The sequence below is a fragment of the Schistocerca serialis genome, chromosome 5, assembly GCF_023864345.2.
Source record: "Schistocerca serialis cubense isolate TAMUIC-IGC-003099 chromosome 5, iqSchSeri2.2, whole genome shotgun sequence".
NCBI lineage: Eukaryota > Metazoa > Arthropoda > Insecta > Orthoptera > Acrididae > Schistocerca > Schistocerca serialis.
Window position 1 is genome coordinate 144,327,137 of NC_064642.1, and position 26,356 is coordinate 144,353,492.

The 26,356-nt window shown below is 38.9% G+C and overlaps 1 protein-coding gene across 3 annotated transcripts in view; it reads left to right on the forward strand.

Annotated features, from left to right (window-relative positions):
- The window catches only part of LOC126480820 (condensin-2 complex subunit G2-like), a 290,712-nt gene that overhangs the window by 256,730 nt on the left and 7,626 nt on the right, over positions 1-26,356 (forward strand). The window contains exons 25-28 of one of the 3 annotated variants that reach the window (XM_050104156.1): positions 3,064-3,282; positions 7,090-7,323; positions 8,602-8,820; positions 17,105-17,335. In XM_050104156.1, coding sequence (XP_049960113.1) covers positions 3,064-3,282; positions 7,090-7,323; positions 8,602-8,820; positions 17,105-17,335 — 903 coding nt within the window. The remainder of the gene's footprint in view (positions 1-3,063; positions 3,283-7,089; positions 7,324-8,601; positions 8,821-17,104; positions 17,336-26,356) is intronic. The other 2 variants (XM_050104158.1, XM_050104157.1) reach the window with 2 other exon arrangements.

Below are 26,356 nucleotides of genomic sequence, written 5' to 3' on the forward strand. Positions count from 1 at the left end.
TCCATAGTATTCATTTGAAAGTGTTCTGTAGTTCACATTCTTTTAAGGCACTCGTTGCATATTTTGAATTTTCTGAAAATGAATTCAAATTAATACGGTGTGAGTTTCTGCTGTATATTAAATGTTTTAAACTTTGGGAGAAAAATACTCATCACAACCTATTCATTATTAGTGGTGATAATTGCACTACTTGTTTGGGGGTGGGCGTGGGGGGAGGACTATGACTTACATAACCATCTTTTCTGATAGGAGAAGCAACCTAATGGTCTTGCCAAAGATGATGTAACAGATGTGTTGCTTCACATTTTGTTTGATTATTGTACTTTTTTAATGATACAAAACACACACTTTAATGTTACATACACGCACTTACCCCCCCACCCCCTGCCTCCCAGCGGGTTGGAGCCAATTTCACCAGTATCACTTTGTTACACCAAAAAGTTGAAGAATTTACTCATCTAGGCGGCTGTTGGGGATCACTAAGCCTATAGAAATAATTGACAATGTTTATTAATTTCTTTAATCACTACCAGTTTCAGTTAGCATACAACATTTTGTTTATTACATCTTACATGCTACTACTTAAGAGGATCTATAGTATGTATTACATAAGACCTAAAAATTCTCACCTTGCAATAACTGTGAATTCTGATTCAAAATTCAAAAACAAAATTTTTGTAAGAAATGTTATTTCATAGTTATTTGTATCCAGTGAACTATTTTTTGCATAGAAATATCGAAACTGTAATGACTTGTCGGTTAGTGGTATTTAATATCATCTGGAAAAGCCCAATTTGCAAAGATAATATGCTTAAGAATGTGTATGCAAAACAGAAACTGCACAAATGCAACAGCATGTCAGTGCACTCGATGCTCTGTTGCCACTTCAATAAGGGTGGTTAAATGGTCTCTGTACACACTGTGTAATGCAGTGTAGTACTCGGCCATGGGAGCTATCATTCTTAGAATAGAGAAACACGTACATTTGGGTGCTAGCTGAACAGTGATTGCAGATTCTTTAACATGGCAGTTTGAGGTGGTGGGGGTTTGAACTGTGGTTGCATCAGATACCAGTAGAGTTCGGGCTTGACCTACCTCTTTTAAAAAACTGGAAATCTATACAAGCAACTTCGCAGTATCCAGTACTGGTTGCTTTCCTTTCTTATTTTGAAATGAGTGAAATGACTAATCCTGGCCTACAAGGAGTTTGATTACAACACTCACAGTGCCAGAGGGGATTGGTGTTCCTATCACTTTCTCCTCTGGTGGTCATAATCCTTTTTTGTTTACGATAGCAACTGACTGTCAGTTCATAGTGCCCACATTCTGCATTACAGCAACAAGAAAACACAACATGTCAACATGTTTTGAGCTTGCCAAAAGCCTTCCCTTAATGTGTGAGTAGAACTATATTTGGTTGTACTTCTACATGAAGTACTTTGATGGTTATATATGTAGCATTGTAAAGTATGGGTCAGACAAATGTGAATGGCCACAAAAGGTTGAAATCAATAATCTGCTGATTTTGTGATTATGGAATTGGGGTGAAAAGAAAAATAAATTGGAGAAGCAGTCTGTTCAGTGGTGGGAAAATGCTACTGCTTCTCAACACAAGCAATCATTTGTTGGAAGCTTAAATACAGCAAAAAGAAGAAAGCAACGAAAGGCCATTCTGAAAAAAATAGTGTTGAAGCTTTTGCAAAAGCAAACAATCCAGACAAAAGACTCCCCCATCACTACCTTTTGTTTTCCTAGACAGTCAGTTTCAGCACACTAATGCTTTGTCTTCAGGCACATAGCATGACAACCTTTTAAATTTGTATTTCTAATCTTCTAGCAAAAATAGAGCTATAGTTTCAGGTGCATACACATAACTATATTCCAATCCCCTGCCACATTTTTCTGTATGTTATGTGAAAACTAATTTCAGGAACTACTGTAGGGATTTTGGAACAGCTTTCACTAATAGATAAACTGTCACAAGGTAGTCTCTGGTATGTAATTCATAAATATTTCCACGGTCGCAGGTTCGAATCCTGCCTGGGGCATGGATGTGTGTGATGTCCTTAGGTTAGTTAGGTTTAAGTAGTTCTAAGTTCTAGGGGACTGATGACCTCAGATGTTAAGTCCCATAGCGCTCAGAGCCATTTTTTAGCCATAAATATTTCGTGCAGGTTGGCTAATTAGGATGAATTAAAGCCAACATTATGTGTTTTTGTCTGTACATAAAGACAAAGCTCAAGAGCAACAGTAAGTATTTTAATAGGATTTTTCACTAATAGGTAAACTGATTGATGAGTGAAAGGTTCAATGTAAGTTATGAGGTTTGGGAGCAAAATTCTTCAATACAATAAGTCAGTATAGTCAGTAATTGTTAAATTCCAAATTTTTTACTGCCAATAAGTATTTGTTATCTAATATGCTTATGATATTCATATTGTAATGCTATCTGTGACACAACTTTCAATGTTCTGTTTTCATACAATTCACTAATAGCGTTTGAAATACATCAGCTTCAATTTAAAATTTTCTTATGTTGTTTGCAAAAATATAACCCCGATGTCATTAAAGTTTTTTTCCCACAGAGAGAGAGGGTTGGGAACGGGGACACTAATATCATTGACATCTACTCTTTCAGAATGAGCAGCTCGAGAGTTCTGCTGATGGCATAACAGTTCTGTTGGTTCACATTTTGTTTGTTACCTTCTTTTTGTAACATTAAACATGGTTGACACAGATTTCTTTGCACTGGATTCATAGCTATTGTGACATTGTTTAACCAAGATGTTTGAGAAGACACTTGACTAGGTGGTTTATGGGATTAGATGAAACAGACTAACATTGATGGCTGTTTACTTCTTTGGCACTACAAATTTCAGCTATGAGGCAATATTGTGCTTAGCGCATCTTATATGTTAATAAATAAGGGAATTTCGAACTCTTTCAGTGATTGTTACCTAAGTGTCACATCCTCTTTCTTATTTGCAAGCACACATAACACTGTATTCTCCTCTAGCAAAACAATGTTGTATTTATGTTATCTTTTGTACTTTTAAAATGCAGAGTTTTTGAGGAGACAGTGGAAGTTCTGAAGGAAAAGGAGATGACAAATGCACAAAAGGAAGTTGAGCAGGCTGCTGAACCAACAAACATACAAATGGAAGAGGAAGAAGTTGAGTCTCCAGATGAATGTGAAACACCAAATGCTCCAGCCAATAAAACACCTGGAGATGTACATAGAACCAGCAGTAATGAAAGAAAATCGAGTACTCGTAAAAGACGGTGAGAAATATTGGTTGCCATATTATTCGTCAGGAAGCATTCTGTAGTTTACATCTTTGTAAGGCACTCGTTGCATACTTTGAATTTTCAGAAAATAAATTCAAGGTAAGGTAGTGTAAGTCTCTGCTTGATAATAAAGGTTATGAGGTTTGAGTTCAAAATACTCATTATCAGGCTGGAACATAAAACATTTTCATTCAACTTGTGCTAGAACACAGACGTTCACAGCTTTGGACCCCAGCCTTATAGCCATGAATGAAATAACAGCAGTATTTTGCTACAACATTCATAGAGCTGTGATGCTATGGAATGCCACATAGAGGCCTTGCTGACAGCTGCTGGCAGCACCGCTGGCTGTGACATCCACGCCTAGTGATGCTGACTGTATAAAACCCCCATCCTCTCTGGGCGGTAGACTAATTAAAAAATTACCGTGTTGCTAATATTTTGATGTTAGTTTGGGATAAGGCATCAAATCCGAAGTGAAAGTATTACTTGGAAGAAGTCGTCTGCTGTCATAACTTGATCGTTATTGTGCAGTTTACTTTGCACCACAACGATTGAGAAAAATAAAAAAAATGTGTAAAATAATATGAAACTAGCTAGTGAAATTTAGATCTGAGATAATGAATTAATTTTGACTCTGTTTGGAAATTAGTGTAAATGAATGATCAGCAGCCCACTTGGTGTGAGTGAAATCAGTTAGAACTCTTGACTTTTGAAAATAAATCACGTTACTATCGTAGCAAGTTGGCAGGCGTGAACATTTGCAGAGGCACTGACTTGCACTTATTATCAAAACACAGTGATCACTCAGAAAAATTTCAGTCATGCACAAAAGCACTTCACGAAATTAATTACTAGTTTACACTATCAGTTACATAACAACTGAACTGCATTTTTCACTGTGATGCTGCTGCTATTAAGCCGTTTTGCAAAAGGAAGACTTTTCGAAAAGAATAGTTTTAGTATTTAAATTGACTGTTGTACAATAGTAACTGGCTTGTTAATGCAGTTACAGTGTTGGCTACATTGATGTATTGTTACATAAATTACTTCTTGTACAAAATTGTCTGAACATGAAGTTTTGTTAAATATATTGCTTTGCCTAATTACTTGGCAATAATCAGCACTTGATTAGCAAGTACAAAAAACTAACTTTTTGTTACATAAATTAATAAATTAGTTCACACAATTTTGTGTTAGAACATGAAATATTGTTAACTGTACTCCTTTGTCAAATTACAATGAAGTGCCAAAGAAACTGGTATAGGCTTGAGTATTAAAATATAGAGAAATGTAAACAGACAGAATACGGTGCTGTGCTCAGCAGCGACTATATAAGACAACAAGTGTCTGGCGCAGTTGATAGATGAGTTAGTGCTTCTACATTGCAGGTTATCAAGATTTAAGTGAGTTTGAACATGGTGTTCTAGCTGACGATGGGACACAGCAGTATCAGTGTAGTGATGAAGTGGGGATTTTCCCACACGACCATTTCTCGGGTGTACCATGAATATCAGGAATCCGGTAAAACATCAAATCAATGACATCGCTGCAACCGGAAAAAGGTCCTGGAAGAACGGGACCACCGATGACTGAAGAGAATCGTTCAGTGTGACAGAAGTGCAATCCTTCCACAGATTTCAATGATTGATCTCCAACAAGTGTCGGCGTGTGAACCACTCAACAAAACATCATCAGTATAGGATTTCGGAACTGAAGGACCACTTGTGTACCCTTGATGACTGCATGACAAAAAGCTTTATGCCTCACCTGGGCCGGTCAGTACCGACATTGGACTGTTGATGACTTGAAACATGTTGCCTGGTCGGACGAGTCTTGTTTCAGATTGTATTGAGCAGATGGACTTGTGTGGGTACGGAGACAGCTTCATGAATCCGTGGACCCTGCATGTCAGCAGGGGACTGTTCAAGCTGGTGGAGGCTCTGTAATGGTGTGGGGTGTGTGCAGTTGAAGTGATATGGGACCCTTGATACGTCTAGGTACAACTGTCACAGGTGACACATACGAAAGCATCCTGTCTGTTCACCTGCATCCATTCATGTCCATTCTGCATTCTGATGGTCTTGGGCAATTCCAGCAGGATAGAATTGCTACAGAGTCACTCCAGGAACACTCCTCTGAGTTTAAACATTTCCGCTGGCCACTAAACTCTTCAGACATGAACATTATTGAGCATATCTGGGATGCCTCACAATGTGCTGTTCAGAAGAGATCCCACCGCCTCATACTCTTATGGATTTATGGAGAGACTTACATGATTTGTGGTGTTAATTCCCTCCAGCACTACTTCAAATATTAGTCGAGTCCATGCCATGTTGTGCTGCAGCACTTCTGTGTGCTCGCGGGGTCCTTATACGATATTAGGCATGTGTACCAGTTTGTTTGGATCTTCAGTGTATTTGTCAGTAATGAGCACTTAACTAAAAAGTCAAAGAAACTAACTTTTTGTTACATAAATTACTTCTCACAGTGGTGCGGTGAGTGTGGCGAGGTCCATTGTACTGTGCTAATCTATACAAGCAACTTTGCAGTAGCCAGTACTGGGTGCTTTCCTTTCTTAATTTCAAATGAGTGAAAAGACTAATCCTGGCCCTCAAGGAGTTTGAACACAACACGCACAGTGCCTGAGGGGGTTGATGATCCCTATTACTTTCTCCTCGGCTGGTCATAATTCTCATTTATTTACCATAGCAACTGACTGCCAATTTGTAGTGTCCTCATTCTGCATTATAACGACAAGAAAACACAACCTGTCAACATCTTTTGACCTTGTCGAAAGTCCTTCCTTAATGTGCGAATAGAACTATCTTTGGTTCTACTTCTACACAAAGTACTCTGGTGGCTATATTCTTAGTGTTGTAAAGTATGGGTTGGACAAATGTGAATGGCCACAAAAGGTTGAAATCAATAATCTGCTGATTTTGTAATTATCGAATTGGGGTGAAAAGAAAAATAATGTTAACAAACACCTTAAATTGGAGAAGCATTCTGTTCAGTGGTGGGAAAATGCTACTGCTTCTCAGCATAAGCAATCATTTGTTGGAAGCTTAAATACAATGAAAAGAAGAAAGCAAGGAAAGGTCATTCTGAAAAAATAGAGTTGAAGCTTTTGCAAAAGCAAACGATCCATACAAAAAGCTCTCCCATCACTCCTTTTTGTTTTCTCAGTCAGTCAGTTTCAGCACACTAAGGCTTTGTCTTCAGGCACATAGCATGACAACCTTTTAAATTTGTATTTCTAATCTTCTAGCAAAAATAGAGCTACAATTTCATGTGCGTACACATAACTAAATTAAAAACCACTGCCACATTTTTCTGTCTGTTATTCGAAATCTAATTTCAGGTACTGCTGTAGGGAATTCAGTACAGTTTCCACTAGCAGATAAACTGTCACGAGGCAGTATCTGGTGTGTAATTCCTAAATATTTTGTGCAGCTGGCTAATTAGGATGAATTAAAGCCAACATTATGTGTTTTTGTCTGTATGTAAAGACAAAGCTCAAGAGCAACAGTAAGAATTTTAATAGAATTTTCACTAAACTGATTGATGAGGAAACTTTGTGTGTGTATTCTATTACTGATATGTCAGCCAAGTCCTCTGGCTGTAGGTACTTAGTGCTATCTGTGCGATACCGGGACAAATTGCTAGTTTCCAGCTATTCAGTGATCATTAACCAAAAGTGACACTTATTCTATTTTAGATGTAAGCTCGCTATATACTGTGGTCTTCTGGAAAAACCACTTAATTTGTATGTTATCTTGCATATATTTACAATTCCAGTGTTCTGAAAAAGACAGTGGAAGTCATAAAGCAAACGAGCACTGAGACTACAGATCCTCGAAAAAAGGAAGCCAAGCCAAGAAATAGGCAGGTGGAGGACAAAGTACAAGTTGAACCGCAAGATAGTTTGAAACAAAAGGAATGTGAAATATCAGATCCGCCAGTCAGTAAAACACCTGATGATACAAATGAAACTAGCAGTAGTAGAAGAAAATCGAGCTCTCGTAAAAGACGGTGAGAATTGTTGGTTTCCATACTATTCATTTCAACCCTTTCTGTAAATTACATCCTTTGAAGGAACTCATTGCTCATTTTGAATTTTCAGGACATGGACTGTACATACTTCAATGTAAGTGGTGAGGTTTGGAAGCAAAATTCTTCAAAAAATAAGTCACTGTAGTCCCTGAAACTTCCTGGCAGATTAAAACTGTGTGCCGGACCGAGACTCGAACTCGGGACCTTTGACTTTTGCAGGCAAGTGCTCTACCATCTGAGCTACCCAAGTACGACTCTCGCCCCATCCTCACAGCTTTACTTCTGTCAGTAACCCATCTCCTACTTTCCAAAATTTACGGAAGTGAACCTTGCAGAACTAGCACTCCTGAAAGAAAGGAGTGCTGGTTCTGCAAGGTTCTCAGGAGATCTTCTGTAAAGTTTGGAAACTAGGAGACGAGGTACTGGCAGAAGTAAAGCTGTGAGGACGGGGCGTGAGTTGTGCTTGGGTAGCTCAGATGGTAGAACACTTGCCAGCAAAAGGCAAAGGTCCTGAGTTCGAGTCTCGGTCCAGCACACAGTTTTAATCTGCCAGGAAGTTTCATATCAGTGCACACTCTGCTGCAGAGTGAAAATTTCATTCTGAAGTGTAGTCCCTACTCGCTATTTTCCAAATTTTTTACTGCCAAGAAGTATTTGTTTTCTGGTGTGCTATTAGATTCATAATCTAGTTGAACCTCTGACACAACTTACAGTGTTCTGTTTTCATACAATTCAATAATAGGGTTTACATACATCAGATTCTATTTACACAGAGAGAGAGGTTGGGGAGGGGACACTATTGTCATAGCCATCTTTTCTGGCAGAATGAGCAGCTCAAGGATTCTACTGATGGCGTTAACAGTTCCTTTGGTTCACATTTTATTTGTTACCTTCTTTTTGTAACATAAAACATGGTTGACAGCTCTCTTTGCACTGGGTTTACAGCCCAGTGACATTGTTAAACCAAGATGTCTGAGAAGACACTTGACTAGGTTATTTATGGGATTAGATAAAATCTGTAGAAACAGACTCACATTGATGGCTATTGACTTCTTTAGTACTACAAACTTCAGCTACGAGACGACATTGTGCTTAGTGCATCTTACAGGCTAATAAATAAGGGTATTTCTAATTTTGTTAGTGATTGTTAACTAAGTGTCACATCCTCTTTCTTATGTGTAAACACACATAACACTCTATTCTCCTTTTACAAAACAACGTAGTATTTATGTCATCTTGTGTTCTTTTAAAATGCAGAGTTTTTGAGGAGACAGTGGAAGTTCTGAAGGAAAAGGAGATGGCAAATGTACAAAAGGAAGTTGAGCAGGCTGCTGAACCAACAAATATACAAATGGAAGATGAAGAAGTTGAGTCTCCAGATGAATGTGAAACACCAAAGGCTTCAGCCAATAAAACACCTGGAGATGCAAATAGAACCAGCAGTAATGAAAGAAAATCGAGTACTCGTAAAAGACGGTGAGAAATATTGGTTGCCATAGTATTCGTTAGGAAGCATTCTGTAGTTCACATCTTTGTAAGGCACTCGTTGCATATTTTGAATTTTCAGAAAATAAATTCAAGGTAAGGTAGTGTAAGTCTCTGCTTGATAATAAAGGTTATGAGGTTTGAGTTCAAAATACTCATTATCAGTTATGGTAATCCTGCAGTTGTGTACAACCAGCTAGTATGTATCTAGTTTGCTATGATGTTTTCATTATATATAAAAACAAAGATGATGTGACTTACCAAATGAAAGTGCTGGCAGGTCGACAGACACACAAACGAACACAAACATACACACAAAATTCAAGCTTTCGCAACAAACTGTTGCCTCATCAGGAAAGAGGGAAGGAGAGGGAAAGACGAAAGGATGTGGGTTTTAAGGGAGAGGGTAAGGAGTCATTCCAATCCCGGGAGCGGAAAGACTTACCTTAGGGTGAAAAAAGGACGGGTATACACTCGCGCGCGCGCACACACACACACACACACACACACACACACACACACACACACACACACACATATCCATCCACACACATACACAGACACAAGCAGACATTTGTCTGCCCAAACTCTTTGTCTTTAAATATGTCTGCTTGTGTCTGTATATGTGTGGATGGATATGTGTGTGTGTGCGAGTGTATACCCCAGCACTAGCCAAACTCTGGTGGTTCATATAGCACAAGACAGCTGGAGGATAAAACACTTGTATTCAGCATTTGCTACAATATTCATAGTGCTGTGATACCACAGACAACCCTCTCAGGTGTGGAGGCCGTGCTGACAGCTATGGAAGCAGGCTGCCAACAACTGCCAACAGTATTGCTAAATGTGATGTCAGTGCCCAGCAATGGTGACACTTATTTAGTACGCTTAGCAATGCATCCCCGATTTTGCACAGTTTGACATTATGTGGCAACTGCCGATGGTCAGAATTCTTGAGAGGGCCACCAGGACCCAGAAGACCTGATCATCCCTGTGGGTGGCGATGGCAGGTGGTGGAGCACTTGTCCGTTTGTTGATGTGAAGTTGGCCCTTCCACGCCAGGCACAAACTGCTGCCCTCCAAGGCAGAAGTTTAGCTACGGCTTTAGAGAGCCTGGAGGCAGCTTATCCACTGCACATCGCTAATTCACCAGGTGGTGGACTTGGTACTGGGAGATGGTCTGGCAACTGCTTGTTGACCCATAATCTGGTGGTGACTAGCATAATCCCTGCATTGTGGTGGGTGCTACCAGAATGCTCATATCTCTGCTAAAATCAATGGCTGTTTGTACTAGCCAAGGGCATGTTTGTTATGCAGGTGCAGTGCTTCCAATAACATACAAATTGATGCTTCAGTGACACAACAATGTAGTAACCCCTCCCACAGCTGCACTGCATTTCTGCTTCACTGCCAGGATTGCAAGGTGCGGCCTGGCCCACCTTGTGGTGGGTAGATGGACCTGTTGGTGAAATTGACATACCAGTGCCTCAGAGCATGTCAGAGCTTTCAACACAGCTGCTGCAGAACTGCTGTTTTCCCAGTAGGGCCAAAAAATAGCTGCAGCACTACAGAGTATACATAACATGAATATCCATTTACAAATTTGTTGTGAAGTTGCAAAACTCCCACCTTGATGATGTTAAAATCGCTTGTTTCACACACACACACACACACACACACACACGCACACACACACACACACACAGAGAGAGAGAGAGAGAGAGAGAGAGAGAGGGGGGGGGGGGGGCACTACTTTCATGGCCATCTTTTGTGATGGGAGGAACAATCCAAAGGTCCTGCTAATGGTGTAAGAGGTGTGCTGTTTCACATTTTGTTTCGTTGTTGCAGTCTTTTCACGAAACGTAGACATTTTACACATTTTTCTGTACACTGGTGTCAGAGCCATTATCACTTTGTTTCACCAGAAAGTCTAAGAATTTTCTTGACTAGAACACTGTTGGGAGTCACTACTGTATTTACTCGAATCTAAGCTGCACCTAAAAAATGAGACTCGAAATGAAGGAAAAAAAATTTCCCAAATCTAAGCCGTACCTGAAATTTGAAACTCGAAATTCAAGGGGAGAGAAAAGTTTTAGGCTGCACCTCCAAATCGAAACAAAGTTGGTCCATTGTAATATGAGACACAATTTAGGTTGAATGAATGACGATACAGCTACAGTAGTTTGGTTCGAGTCGTAAGCTTAGCAGTCAAGCTTTACCAGGTAGCCATTGCTATGCGTCAGGTGCTCCATCTGTATTTATACGGATACTCTTCCTTTTTCGTGTACTTCGTCTGGTTTGAATTGATTGCTTATTTTTCTTTGATCTGATAAGTGCCGTTCTCTTTGTTATAGTTGTTTACGTCACTCTAAGCTGAAAATGGATTACTGTACTGTGTCATGCATTGTTTGTCGCATTCTGATAATGAATGTTTACGACCTGTCGCCGCTCGCAGCATGGCTTGCTTTTGTGCACGCTACCGCCGCTTAAAAAGAGAGAGAGAGAGAGAGAGAGAGAGAGGAATCGTCTCATTAGAAACAATGGCAAGAGACTCCTATTTGTTGTTACTTACAGTGCTGCTTTCTTTGATAATGATCAACAAGAACCAAATAATAGACAGCGCATGATAGAAGATGTTCTGAATGAGAGTTTAGCGAAAATTTTTCTCAGTTTGAAAATCTTTGCAGATGCCTCTTTAGTACATTACATTCTGCACTGAAATTAGACATCTTAGATTTAAAAATGTAGTCAATTGCCATGCTTCATTTCTGACTGTATCACTATTAGGCATAAGAATAATACGAATATAAACATGACATGATATGTATATTCTTCCGCATCAGCTGTTGCCTCACTCTAGTTTCGTAGTTTATTAGGCACACAGGTTTTAAATGAGTTAGCAGCAAACATAAAAGAATACATGGCAAAATGTTTATATTCGTATTATTCTTAAGGCCCGTCCACACGCAACGATCTGTCTGCGCAAATGTCTGCGCACATCACATCTGCGCAGACAGATCGTTGTGTGTGGATGGAAGATTTGCACCAACCTGACGTGTGTGCAAACCTGGAAGTTGGAGTTGGAGGTTTGAGCGAAACCTCTCAAATCTGTGGGTTCAAACTACATCCGTGCAGACAAGTTGGAGCGTGTGGACAGGAGAGCGCCGCAAATCTGGCGCGAAACAGCTGTTTGTTCAGTCTAGTGATTATTTACATTTATGTATGATATAGACTTTTTACATGGAATACACAGTTGATATTTAGAAATAACACATACAATTCTAGCACTTTTGTACATATTATTTATTTATGTCATAGCAACAGTCAGATAAAAAATTACTATTGGCACAGAGTACATAAATATAATTGTTTAGTATGAAACTATTTCAGGTATTCTTTTACACTATAATAGCAGTTGGTCATTAAAAATTTGAATACTGCTTCTTTAAATGAAGACAGTTTTTTTATTTCTTTTATCTTTACCGGTAGTTTGTTATACAATCTGCTTCCTTCTATGTTTTGTGTGTTTCTGCGCCAAAGCCTTGTTAACTCTTTTTATATGAATGTCATTGCACTTTCTTGTGTTGTAAGTATGTTGATCCAAGTTGGATTGGAAATTGTTAATATTTCGTTTTACATTAATTACGCTTTTCTGTATATAGAGGCACAGTAGGGGTAGAATATTCAGCTGTTTAAATAATTGCTTTGAAGGAGTTAGCCTTGAACTGTTGGTAATTATTCTAACAGCTCGTTTTTGTAGAGTGAAGATGGTTTTGAGATTTTTCTTACTATGACCCCAGAAGATGAGGCCATAGGTAATAGCAGAATGTATATAAGCAAAGTAAACAGCTCTGCTACATTCCCTACTACATACAGAGCTAATAACGCGTAAAGCAAAGCAAGCAGAGCTTAACTTATGCGAGAGACACAGGATATGGGATTTCCAGTCTAAATTTTCATCTACATGTACACCTAAGAATTTTGTGGTAGCAACTCTCACAATTTCTTTATTTTGTATTCTGAGATCTAGATCAGAGTGTGACTTTGCTTTCCTGTAATGGATATAATTAGTTTTAGAGATATTTATGGTTAATTTGTTCACTTCAAACCAATTTTGCAAATATTCTATAACTCTGGTTGCAGATGTTGGCAATACCCGGTTTATGTCAGTTACTACAATGTTTGTGTCATCCGCAAACAGGGTTATATGAGTACCATTTACTGGAATCTTGATATCATTTATGTAAAGAAGAAATAGGAGAGGTCCTAGAACACTCCCCTGCGGTACCCGAATTGGCACAATCTGAATATCCTATCTGTAAACAGTACTTTGGTTTTCACTGTTTGTTGTTGCAATTTCTACTACCTGTTTCCTATTATGGAGATATGACTGAAACCACTTTTTAGCTACTCCTCGTATACCGATATATTCTAATTTGTCTAGCAGGATATCATGTTGGGCAGTATCAAATGCCTTTGAGAGGTCCAAATTTATTCCTATTGTACTGTTGTTCTTATCTAGCCCCGTTACAATATTTTCAATGAATTGGGTGACGGCTGACTCTGTACTCATTCCTTTGCGAAAGCCATGTTGGTTTACAGACAGTAGATTGAATTTCTCGAGGTAATTTGTAATTCTGTTTTTCATGACTGTATCTATTACTTTTGAAAATTCCAATAATAAAGCTATTGGTCTATAGTTTCCCACTTCATGTATATTGCCCTTTTTATACAATGGTTTTACTTTTGCAATTTTTAATCGATGTGGAAAGACACCTTCTGAAAATGATATGTTTATGATGTGAGAGAGTGGGTCTGATATGACACTAGCACATCTCATCATGACTGAGCAAGGTATCTCGTCAATCCCTGAGGACATTTCATTCTTCATTGTTTTTATTATTCGATTAACTTCCAATTTGTTCATGGGAGGTAGCAATAATGAATTAACACTTTGTTCTTCTGGGATTGATGTTCTACTAATCTTAGAACAATGATCTGCTTGGCTTTCTTAGTGATCAAGAAACGCCAAGACCAAGCAGGAGTACAATTGAAGATGAAATTGGAGTGTCAATGTGCCAGGAAATGGAACACGAGGTGTGTAAAACAAAACAGGTTCGCCCTGCAACTCTCGCAGTAAATGTACGTGAGAAAACTGCTTCCGCTTTAGCAACAACTGTCTACACCATTTTGACCGTCGTCTCTGTTTCCTGCGGTTGGCCTGAATGTTTTTTGCAACACAAGTTGCGAACACAGACCACAACAGAACTTCCTCCATTTCTATATTTCAAAATAACAGATTTAAATTTTTGACGTTTACGGGGAGCGAAGTCGCTTGCCACGGATATTTCTTTTCTACACCGACAGATGGCGGGCGAATAGTAGATTGGGGTTTGTGTCGTGTGAACACACCACATTTGCAGCGATCTTTTGCATGTACAGACATCTGCGCCAATGTCTGCGCAGACAGATCGTTGCGTGTGGACCGGGCTTTATGGTGAAGAGAATACTGCATGCGATTCACAATTCATAAAAGTTCCTATAAGGAACCATCTCTTCGCACAGGTAGGAAAAAATTCAGAACGTAGAGTTGGCCATATTGACAAACATCCCTAACAGTCTTGCCAGTCGGATTTTCGTAGTACACTGAAATGCTGCTACATTCGAAAATGGACAATACGGAATTTGTATTTACTTCGTTGGATAATGTATGAAAATGCAGTGGTCGAAACTCGAGGCGGAGAAAAAGGCTCGTCTTCCACCTTTTTTTTAAATTTATTTACTGACGCACAGTGTTTGGCGCCAGTATTTATCTTTGTGCCTACAAAACATGCCTGCGTAGCGCTACATGTATTCGACGGCAGAATTTAGTTGTGGCAGCACCTACCAACATTTCTCAGAACTTCCGCTTACTTTGCACTCGATTCTAAGCCGCAGGCGGTTTTTTGGATTACAAAAACCGGAAAAAAAGTGCGGCTTGGATTTGAGTAAATACGGTACATCTGTAGAAATAATTGACATTGATGGCTGTTAATTTCTTTTATCGCTACAAATTTCAACGAGCAGGCAACATTGTCTTTAGTAAATCTTGCATGGTAATAAATAAGCAATGGGACTTTGAGTTTACATTCTCTGATTTTAGGTTTTTTGCCATTCTGTGCCATAAATTCATAGCCCCTGTGAAAAACCCATAAGGTCAATGCTAAAAATTCCCTGATTTTACGTTTTTTCCTGTTAAGGTTTACTTCTATTGTAGGTTGAGGGTAACGAGTCATTCCAATCGTGGGAGCAGAAAGACTTACCTTAGGGGGAAAAAGGGACAGATATACACTCGCGCGCACACACACACACACACACACACACACACACACACACATCCATCCGCACATACACAGACACAAGCAGACATTTGTAAAGGCAAAGAGTTTGGGCAGAGATGTCAGTAGAGGCGGAAGTACAGAGGCAAAGATGTTGTTGAAAGACAGGTGAGGTATGAGCGGCGGCAACTTGAAATTAGCGGAGGTTGAGGCCTGGCGGATAGCGAGAAGAGAGGATATACTGAAGGACAAGTTCCCATCTCCGGAGTTCTGACAGGTTGGTGTTAGTGGGAAGTATCCAGATAACCCGGACAGTGTAACACTGTGCCAAGATCTGCTGGCCGTGTACCAAGGCATGTTTAGCCACAGGGTGATCCTCATTACCAACAAACGCTGTCTGCCTGTATCCATTCATGCGAATGGACAGTTTGTTGCTGGTCATTCCCACATAGAAAGCTTCACAGTGTAGGCAGGTCAGTTGGTAAATCACGTGGGTGCTTTCACACGTGGCTCTGCCTTTGATCGTGTACACCTTCCGGGTTACAGGACTGGAGTAGGTGGTGGTGGGAGGGTGCATGGGGCAGGTTTTACACCGGGGGCGGTTACAAGGGTAGGAGCCAGAGGGTAGGGAAGGTGGATTGGGGATTTCATGGGGATGAACTAAGAGGTTATGAAGGTTAGGTGGGTGGCGGAAAGACACTCTTGGTGGAGTGGGGAGGATTTCATGAAGGATGGATCTCATTTCAGGGCAGGATTTGAGGAAGTCGTATCCCTGCTGGAGAGCCACATTCAGAGTCTGATCCAGTCCCGGAAAGTATCCTGTCACAAGTGGGGCACTTTTGGGGTTCTTCTGTGGGAGGATCTGAGTTTGAGGGGATGAGGAAGTGGCTCTGGTTATTTGCTTCTGTACCAGGTCGGGAGGGTAGTTGCGGGATGCGATAGCTGTTTTCAGGTTGTTGGTGTAATGGTTCAGGGATGGACTGGAGCAGATTCATTTGCCACGAAGACCTAGGCTGTAGGGAAGGGACCGTTTGATGTGGAATGGGTGGCAGCTGTCATAATGGAGGTACTGTTGCTTGTTGGTGGGTTTGATGTGGGCGGACGTGTGAAGCTGGCCATTGGACAGATGGAGGTCAATGTCAAGGAAAGTGGCATGGGATTTGGAGTAGGACCAGGTGAATCTGATGGAACCAAAGGAGTTGAGGTTGGAGAGGAAATTCTGGAGTTGTTCTTCACTGTGTGTCCAGATCATGAAGATGTCATCAATAAATCTGTACCAAACTTTGGGTTGCAGTTTTTATACATACAATTTATTGGAGAGGATTACGATTTTTAATCTTATGTGCCAATTACATATGTTCTTGCTCATATTTTGGAGTTTTAAAGTTTAACTTCAATCCTGCATTATCCTCAGTATCGCATTTTTTCTGTCTGGACCGCACAAAAAAGTAAAGTAGGGGTTTCACTAACTTTAAAAAATTCCCTGCCACATTTTTCTGTCCATATTTGAAGGCTAACCTTTAGATTTTGAAATGGTTTTCCTAATAGATAAACATTCACAAAGAAGGCTTTGGTGAATAATTTATAAATATTTTGTGCAAATTGGCTGAACTATGAAGAAAGAAAGTCACCACTGCATTTTTATATCTGTATGTAAAAACACATCTCAGAAACAGCTGTAAGGATTTTGATAGAATTTTCACTAATATATTGACTGATTGACAAAGAAAGTTTGTTTATACCTTCTATTACCAATATGTGAGTGAAGCCCTGTAGCCATAGGTACTTAGTGCTGTATGTGTGATATTGGGACCAGTCGCTAGCTTCCAATTATTTCAATAATCATTAACTGAAAGTGACACTTGTTCTTTCTTCAGTGTAAGCTATCTAAATACTGTGATTTCTTCTGGAAAAACTACTTAGTTTTTATGTTATCTTGCATATATTTAAAATTTCAGTGTTTTGAAGAAGACGGTGGAAGTCATAAAGCAAACTATCACTGATATTACAAACCCACGAAAGGAAGCTGAGCCAGGAAATAGACAAACAGAAGATGAACAAGAAGTGGAGCTACCAGATAGTGTGAAGCAAAAGGAATGTGAAACACCAAATCCACCAGTCAGTAAAACACCTGAAGATGCAAATGGAACTAGCCATAGTGGCAGAAAATCAAGCACTCGTAAAAGAAGGTGAGAATTGTTGGTGAGAAGTAGTTTTGAATGAGAAGTAGTTTAGTGTACATCATTTTAATTTTTAATGTTTTCAAAGTTTATTGACTTATTTGGTTTCAACAACTGACAAACAATACAAATACTTCCAGAATGAGATTTTCACTCTGCAGCGGAGTGTGCACTGATATGAAACTTCCTGGCAGATTAAAACTGTGTGCTGGGCTGAGACTCGAACTCGGGACCTTTGCCTTTCACGGGCAAGTGCTCTACCATCTGAGCTACCCAAGCACGACTCACGACCTGTCCTCACAGCTTTACTTTGCCAGTACCTCGTCTCCTACTTTCCAAACTTTACAGAAGCTCTCCTGCGAACCTTGCAAAACTAGCACTTCTTTCTTCATGATGTAACAAAACAGCGTAAACTACTTTTAACAACAATAATAATTAACTGTGCTTTAGTTATGACTTAGCCACCACTGGCCGAAAGTAATTATTCTTGGAGTGATCTCACTGCAGCAGGCACATTTTCAACGACTTTTTTACATCTTCCATCTTCATTGTGGAAATAGGTATTTGGTAAATTGGGTAGGTCATTGGAATAGTGTCCATTAATCCTGGTATGATGGGCATGTGCCTTTTTCTTAAACAGAATGTATGCCATGCTAATCATCAACATACAGTAGCCCATCCACCTCTCCTTTCTTCAGGTATTATACAGATAGAACGGTTTGTACCATACAATGACAGAAAAAAATTCGCAAAGGAGGAATGTATGACATAGACTTGTAGACATCTGAAACATGATGTCTATTCAGATTTCACATTAGTCGCATAAGGCTGACACAAGTAGCACCGTTATGAGGATGCAAATCACATTTGCGTTAAATACACACCATAACGGTCATGAGTGTTAGTTACCTTTGAGAAGGATGTGGTGAGTTGATGTTAGCCAAGAGTGTCTTTAAGGCGATAAACACGCCACTATCAACACTTCACTGAGTTTGAATGAGGTTGTGTAAGAGGACTACAAGCAGCTGGATATTCCTTGTGTGATATTGCAGAAAGACTTGTCAAAAATATAGCTGTTGTACATGTGTACTGTCAATGGTGGTCACGAGAATGTACGATCGTAAGAAGACTGGGCTCTGGATGACCATGCAACACGTCACACTGCCAAGGGGGATGACCATTGTGTTCGACATGGGGCTCTGGCACATCATACTGCATCTGCAGCAGCAGTTTGAGCAGCATTTGGCACTACAGTGACACAATGAATTGTTACAAATTTGTTACAACCAGAACAGCTCCATGCCAGAGGCGCTGTAGTGTGCATTCTTCTAACCTCAAACCACCACCATTTTCAACGTCATTGGTGTCAAGTGAGAGCTCATTGGAGGGCAGGGTGTTGTGTTTTCTGATGAAAGCTGGTTCTGCTGCCTTGGAACCAGTGATGGTCATATGTTGGTTAGGAAAAGGATGCTTGAGGACCTGCAGTCAACCAGTGCATGCTAGACACTGGACCTGCACCTGCACTGGAGCTATGGTCTGAAGTGTGATTTCATATGACAGCAGGAGCAGTCTCGTGCTTGTCCCACACACCCTGGCTGCAAATTTGTTCATCACTCTGGTTATTTGACCTGTTGTACTGACATTCCAGGGGTTTTTCCAAAAGGGTAACGCTCATCCACATACCACTGTTGTAACCCAACATGCTGTGCAGAGTATCAACATGTTGCCTTGACCTGCTCAGTCACCAGATCTGTCTCCAATTGAGTGCACAGTGGATGTCATTGTACAACATCATCATCCACAAATAGCATTTTGACTGACCAAGTACAACATGCATGGAACTTCGTCTCATAAACTGACATCCAACACCTGTACAAAACAATGTATGAGCGTTTGCATACTTGCATCAAACATTCTGGCACTTACACCGATTATAAACGTACCAGTGTTTCACATTTATAGTAGCTTATCTTGCACTTGCATTAATCTGTGATCCTGCAGTTTAATCACTTAAATATGTTACCTACACAAATGTATTCCTGCTAAAGTCCATTGCTCTACATTAATTATTGTTCAGTGTTATGATTTTTTTCCGTCAGTGTATATTTTTGAAGGTACTGGGAGCAAACAAGATATTTTTTCCCATTCTCTTATCTTATAACAATCAGCATTTGTTCTAACATATTTGAGCCACCAGTTGTCAAAATCTAGTATTTCCTGTCAATTAATTAATTTTACAGTCACATTCCTTTTATGGTTGCTGTTAGTTCCATGCGTTCATGAGGGGTTTAAATGTGATCATGAGTTTTTATTTTCCTCTTATATTGCGATTACATGGAGGAAATATATATGTAATGTTTGTAGTATAAATGTAGTTTGGCTATATTTGTAGTAGTTTGGCTGTATTTTTACTGAGATCATTTATTATGTAATAAAATATATAGGCATTACTTTGTTAGCAACTTTCTTTGCTAAACTCTGTTGATACAAGTACACGGTAGAATGTCCTGGGTTTTCATATCATGTGTGCTGGAACATGTCACGAACCCGCTCTACTGTGCAGGAAAAGTTATCTCTATAAGGACACCGTTACGGTGTGGCTAATGGCTGTATAGTACTTTAGTAGAGCTGGCCATGATGTCTCCTTTGTTGATGCTGCTGAGTCTGCGTTGTCCATATGGCTTCTCGTTGTCTAGGCGATGATTCCTTTGCTGCTCTGAGTCCAAGAAAAGGTGCGGGTTTTTAAATTATTACTGGACTATCGAAAAATGACGCAGTATTCCACGGTTTCTTTGTATCAAAAACACATTTATTGCCAAAACTATATACACAACTACACTGAACCGCGGCCAACACTCAAGTGCCCGAAAACCCGTTGTAGACCAAAGATCACGGTCATAAGCTACAAAGAACATACAATTCCAATATCGATTATTGATCGCAACACGTAACTTAGTATTATCTTAAGCAAAAGCTTTTTTAACCCGACTTTAGTGTATAATAAAATAAAATGACGTCTATTTGTCAGTTCCATTACAATAGCCCCCCAAGAATTTTGTAAGTATGAAAATGCGAACAAAATTCTGACACCAGAATAATGGAACTGCCAAGAATATGTTTTTAAATAAATTAAAATTTTTAATAGGACTGTTTCCTTTGAATTATGCTAACACTGAAATTGTTATACTCAGTAAAGGAAAACATACAATTTTTAACCTTAGAGTAAATGAAATACGAAAGAAGATTCACAATTTTCACTTAGAAGAGTCCATAATGTTGTAGCACTTCACATGAAACCATTGAAAGACTGTAACTTTTAACTGCAGGCTTGTTTTCTTTTCTTTTGTTGCCCACTTTTCACACTACTCACAGTCTGTCCCACATTGTCCATCTGCACATAGGTGGCTTCCGTTAAAAGGTCTGATTTCTGCTTGTCCTGCAGTGCGTCTGTTTCCAAAGCTTAGCTGTTTGTATCGCTTCATTGACTATAATGCCATGTTATCTAAAAATCACATACAGAGATCACCTTTTGGTTACATAATATTTATATGTAAGTACATGGTTAGGATACATAGTTAACCTTCTGGTAATGTTTATCTAGTGGGAGAAGTTTACAGTATCTGTCTGAGTAATACTATACAGATATGAACTGGTCAAAAAAAAAGATTCTTTAAATACTAATAAATTCAATAAACATGTAATACAAATGCATTAACATATTGGGTGTAAAATATCTTATCACAGAGACATTATACTGCCTTTGCATTTGCAGTGGTTGAGAGAGAAATATACAGTAATTCATGTGGTTTACTGAAAATGATTGTCTCCTTGTAGAGTTGGACATTTCAAGCACTTAAGTGTGTAGTAATTAGGACTCTGCCTTTAAGAGTAAAAAATTTAAAAAACTTAATTGTTGCAAGACAGATTTAGTGCTGATTAGTGGCTTGCATTTTAAATGACGTCTCAACAAGTGTGGTGTGAGAGTTACACAAACTAAAATTACACAAATTATTAAGCATCAATCAAATTGCATAAACATACAGAAATATCAAAAACTAACATGGCTAGCATATTACACAGAAAATTCATTGCAAATACTTCATACAGTGAATACATATTAAACAAATAATAAACATTTTCAAGGGCACAAAACTGTATCAAAATCAGACAATTTTTTATATACAAAATTTCTAGTGAAAAACTTTTGTTTGAGTCACCTTTTAACTTTCTCCGACTAGTCTTATCCCTTTTGTTTATACAATTTCAACGAAATAATATTCCTCAGCCCGAGAACTTTCCTGGGTTTAGGATACACCAACTGGTATGCATTTGGATGTGGATGCTCTACAATCTCGAATGGACCCATGTATATATCAAAGAATTTCTTTATTTCAGAAGTTAGAATTTTTGATTTCTCATGTGATTTTACTAAAACATAATCTCCTACTTTACGCTTGGATGGTTTGATCTTGCCATCATGTCGTCTTTTTCTAATTTCCCCCTGTTTTATCATTGTTTCTTTGACTATGACTTCACGTTCATGCATAGTCATCATTGTGCATGGTAGAAATTCTACGAGTTCAGTGATAATGTTGTCTGGTTTCAGATGAAACATAATTTCATAAGGTGAAAATCCTGTGGAAGTGTGCTGCAAGCTGTTCATAACATCTTCAAAGTCTCGTACATGGTCGTACCATGTAGGATGTTTATGACTGCAATATGTGCGACACAAGCGACCAATCTCGCGCATATACCTCTCAGCTGGGTTTGACAATGGATTATATACAGATATTTGAACATGTTTGATTCCCGATTTATCAACAAAGGCTTTCCAAACTTTTGACAAAAACTGAGAACCGTTATCCGACAAGATTGCTTTTGGTTTCCCAACATTTAAGAAATAGTCTTTTTCAACTTTTGTAACTATCTCTTTACCTGTGGCTTTTCTGACAGGATACAACTTGATTAGTTTAGAAAATACATCCACCATGAGAAAAATGTAGGCCGGCCGCTGTGGCCGAGCGGTTCTAGGCGCTTCAGTCCGGAACCGCGCTGCTGCTACGGCCGCAGGTTCGAATCCTGCCTCGGGCATGGATGTGTGTGATGTCCTTAGGTTACTTAGGTTTAAGTAGTTCTAAGTCTAGGGGACTGATGACCTCAGATGTTAAGTCCCATAGTGCTCAGAACCATTTGAACCATTTTGAACAAAAATGTAGCAGTGGCCACTCCTACTCCTTGGAAGAGGCCCATAGAAATCAACAGCGACTAAGTCTAGAGGTTGTGCAGGAATAATGTTTTGCATTTCACCTTGACATTTTCTGTTACTTACTTTGACTCGTTGGCACGTATCACAAGTTGACAATTCTTTTCTAACTTTCTTGGCCATATTGTAGAAGTATATGTTTTCTTGTAATTTCTGCATACACTTCTGTATGCCATAGTGACCATAGCTCTCATGAGTATATCTAATTAACCTCTCAGCTTCCTCCTCTGGCCAGCATAGTTTCCAATTGTCCGAGTCTTCGTCAGTTCTCCTAAACAGAGTACCTTTAAACACCTTATAGTACTTATCTAATTTTTCATAGTTCTTTTTCCCTAAACAGCTCTTTACTAATTTCCAATTTGCATCACGGTTGTGGTTCCTCCTGATTTTATCACACAATGATCTAACAACTTTTTCATCTGTGACCCCTTTAATATACCTCATTTTAAACTGTTTTTCTTCATTCTGATCAAAAATTTCTGTTTCCCCTCCTACTGGTAGCCTTGATAGAGCATCCACAACTATGTTGTCAGTGCCTTTAATATACTTAATTTCAAAGATGAATTGTTGTAAATACAATGCCCATCTTGTAAGCCTATCATGCTAGAGCTTGCATTCGTGTATATAGCTTAAGGCTTTATGATCAGAGTACGCTATTACCTTATGTCCAAGTAAATAGGTCCTGAATTTTGAAAATGACCACTGTATGGCTAATAGCTCTTTTTCTGTTACTGTACAGTTCTTTTCATGCTTCAGTAACATTCTGCTTGCAAATGCAATTGTAGCATGAACTGTCTCCCCACTGACTTCTTTTACTTGAAATAATTCAGCACCTAGCCCATAATCACTGCTGTCAGTATGCAAACAGAAAGGTAAATTGAAATCTGGTCTGTGTAACAGGTTCTGGTTATTCAGTTCCTTTTTTATTATATCGAAAGCCTCTTGACAATCTTTACTCCATATCCAAACAGTGTCCTTCTTTAACAAGTTACTTAGACAGGGTGTGTTTAAGCTTTGTTTACTTACAAATTTTCTGTAGAAGCCACATAGCCCATAAAATGGTTTCAGTTGTTTTCTGTTACGGGGTATAGGAAACTCTGCAATAGCTTTAATTTTGTATGGATCAGCCAAAATTCCTTTTTCTGTTATGACATGTCCCAAAAATTTTAACTCAGGTACAGCAAATTTGCACTTTTCTAGTTTTAGTGTCATTCCCCCTCTTCTAAGTTTCTCACATGCCTGTCTTAAAAGCCCAACATGCTCATTCCAATCTTGTCCAATTACTAAAATGTCATCTACATAAATCACTAATTTGGATACAAGTTCCTGCCCAAGCACATGGTCTAAAGCTCTAATGAATTCTGCTACCGATGAGTTCAAGCCAAACGGGACTACACAATACTGATAGCAACGGCCGTTGTAAAGAAAAGCAGTGTATTTCCTAGATTTGGGTGCCAGGGGTACTTGGTGAAAGCCTGAGGTTAAGTCTGGACTTGACATTAATTTTATGCCCTTGAACTTGTGCAACAGCTCATCAATGTTTTCAGGGTGGTCTGTTTCCCTGTATAAGATCTTGTTTAAAGGCCTGGAGTCAAGAACTATTCTCACTCCCCCATCCCTCTTTGACACAACTACCAGAGGGTTATTATAAGCACTGATACTCCTTTCAATAATGCCACACACTTCCATCTTATGTAATTCTTTCTCACCTGCTGTATGTTTTGCTATGGGCACACCATATGGTTTTATGAAAAATGGGTCATGTGGTCTTACTTGCAAAGTACATTCGTAACCCCTAACTTTCCCTGGAATGTTGCTAAAGACATCACTGTATCCCATAACAAAGACTCTAGTTCCTGTTTTTGCTCATTGTTTAGACTGCTAGCTTCAGAAATCTTTGTGTTTACCAGTGTGTTGAAATCTACTTCACTTAAATCTAGCTCTGTTATGTGTTTGTCAACATATCTTTTCTCCTTTACAAGATTTATCGTGTTAAATTTATCATTACACAAAACTGTATTTGATCTGACAAACTCGGTGGAGATACACCCCCATTTGGTGTTGTTATGATAAGTTTTTGTCCTCCCCAGTCAAATCTTGCATCTACACTCCGAATCCATGACATCCCAAGAATACAGTCCTCACTGAGGCCTGGTATAATTAGGCATCCATGTGTAAATGTGACTCCCTCAATTGTAAAAGATAACAAAGTTTGTCTTTTCACAGTTTTACTACGTTTTCCTGTAGCCCCTCTTATTTTCACCCCAATGACTGGCATTTCAATGTAATCTTTCTCGCACTTCAGCTTTTTGCTTAGAATTTCAGATATTCCTGACACCTGACTCCCTCTGTCTATAAGGCACTTGCCTTCCCAGGTACCAACTTTTGCTCTAATGAACGGACTACCTATATCATCACCTTTTTCAGGCTGAACATATTCATACAATAAATCATTTTGAATTTCACTGAAACAATGACTTTCTGACTTACAAGTACCTATATTACTGTCACCTTTATTATCTACGGTCATTACATTAACACACACATCATTAGCACTGTCACTTGCATTGATAATTTCATTGATCCAAATATTTTCACCCATATAACATTGCTCACCACTAAGGTATTTATCCTTCAGTTGTTTAACAATAATATGTTTAGTGTTTTGCCACCAATCAGGATATAATATTTGAGACATATTAAGAATCATTTTCCTAAAATTGCTATCATTTTTAATTGCATCACTATTTAGCCACATATTATAAAGAAATAATTCACCTTTGTTCATTGCAAATGGTAGCCTACTTGCACAGTCAGTTTTACTGCCCAGGTTCCTTCATAGGATGTTGGATTACATAGCCTATTGGTTGTGACACTGGCATTAACACCACTTAAACTGTTAATAACGTCCTTGGGTACATCTACAACATGCATATCAGTTTCTCTCATAATACCTAATGCCTCCATTTCCTCTTTCAAGCAAACAAAATATTTTTCACCATCATCATGTATCATTAAATCTTCATTTTCCCAAATACTACAATCATCAACCTCTCTCTCCCAAAAACTTAAAATGTTGCTTTCACACCCAAGTTTGCTCGTTAAATCAATGTCAACAATTTGCTCACCTGATTCCTGCATCAGTGCATCAATTCCTAAATCATTTAAATCATTAACCTGCTGGTCCTCTGACAAACTACAAGCTTCTGCCCATTCATAAAATTCAACTAAGTCAATTATTTTCTCTGGCTCTTTATTATAACCAATGTGTTCATTCTTAACAGGTACTGTGTTTAGAGGGTAGTACACATTCATAAGATAACTACTCATTACTTGAGACGTATCTCTTGGTGCAACGTAGTCACTGTTATTGGTCCATCTATCATCTATGCTTTTCGCCCCTACCTTGTGGACCGACAATGGAGCGCATGCTAGTTTTTTACTTCATGACTTCCCATAGCATTTTGACTCCTGGTGTCACTATGTTCACGCCAATTCCTGTTTTCAGACTCCCTGTTATTACTTCTGTTCCAATTGTTCCCAGATTGTCCTCTTGAATGGAAATTATAGTTTTCCCTTGAATGGAAATTATTATTAATATTGTGACTATTTTGTTCCCTATGATGAAAACTATGGTTGTTGGGCCTACCGTTTTCCCTCCTGTTAAAATTAGTGTTTCCCCAACTATGATCCCCACCTCTTTGTGCGTGATTGAAATAGTTTTTTGATTTCCCCACTTTGTCTATAATCCTGTCAAGTTTGTCCAC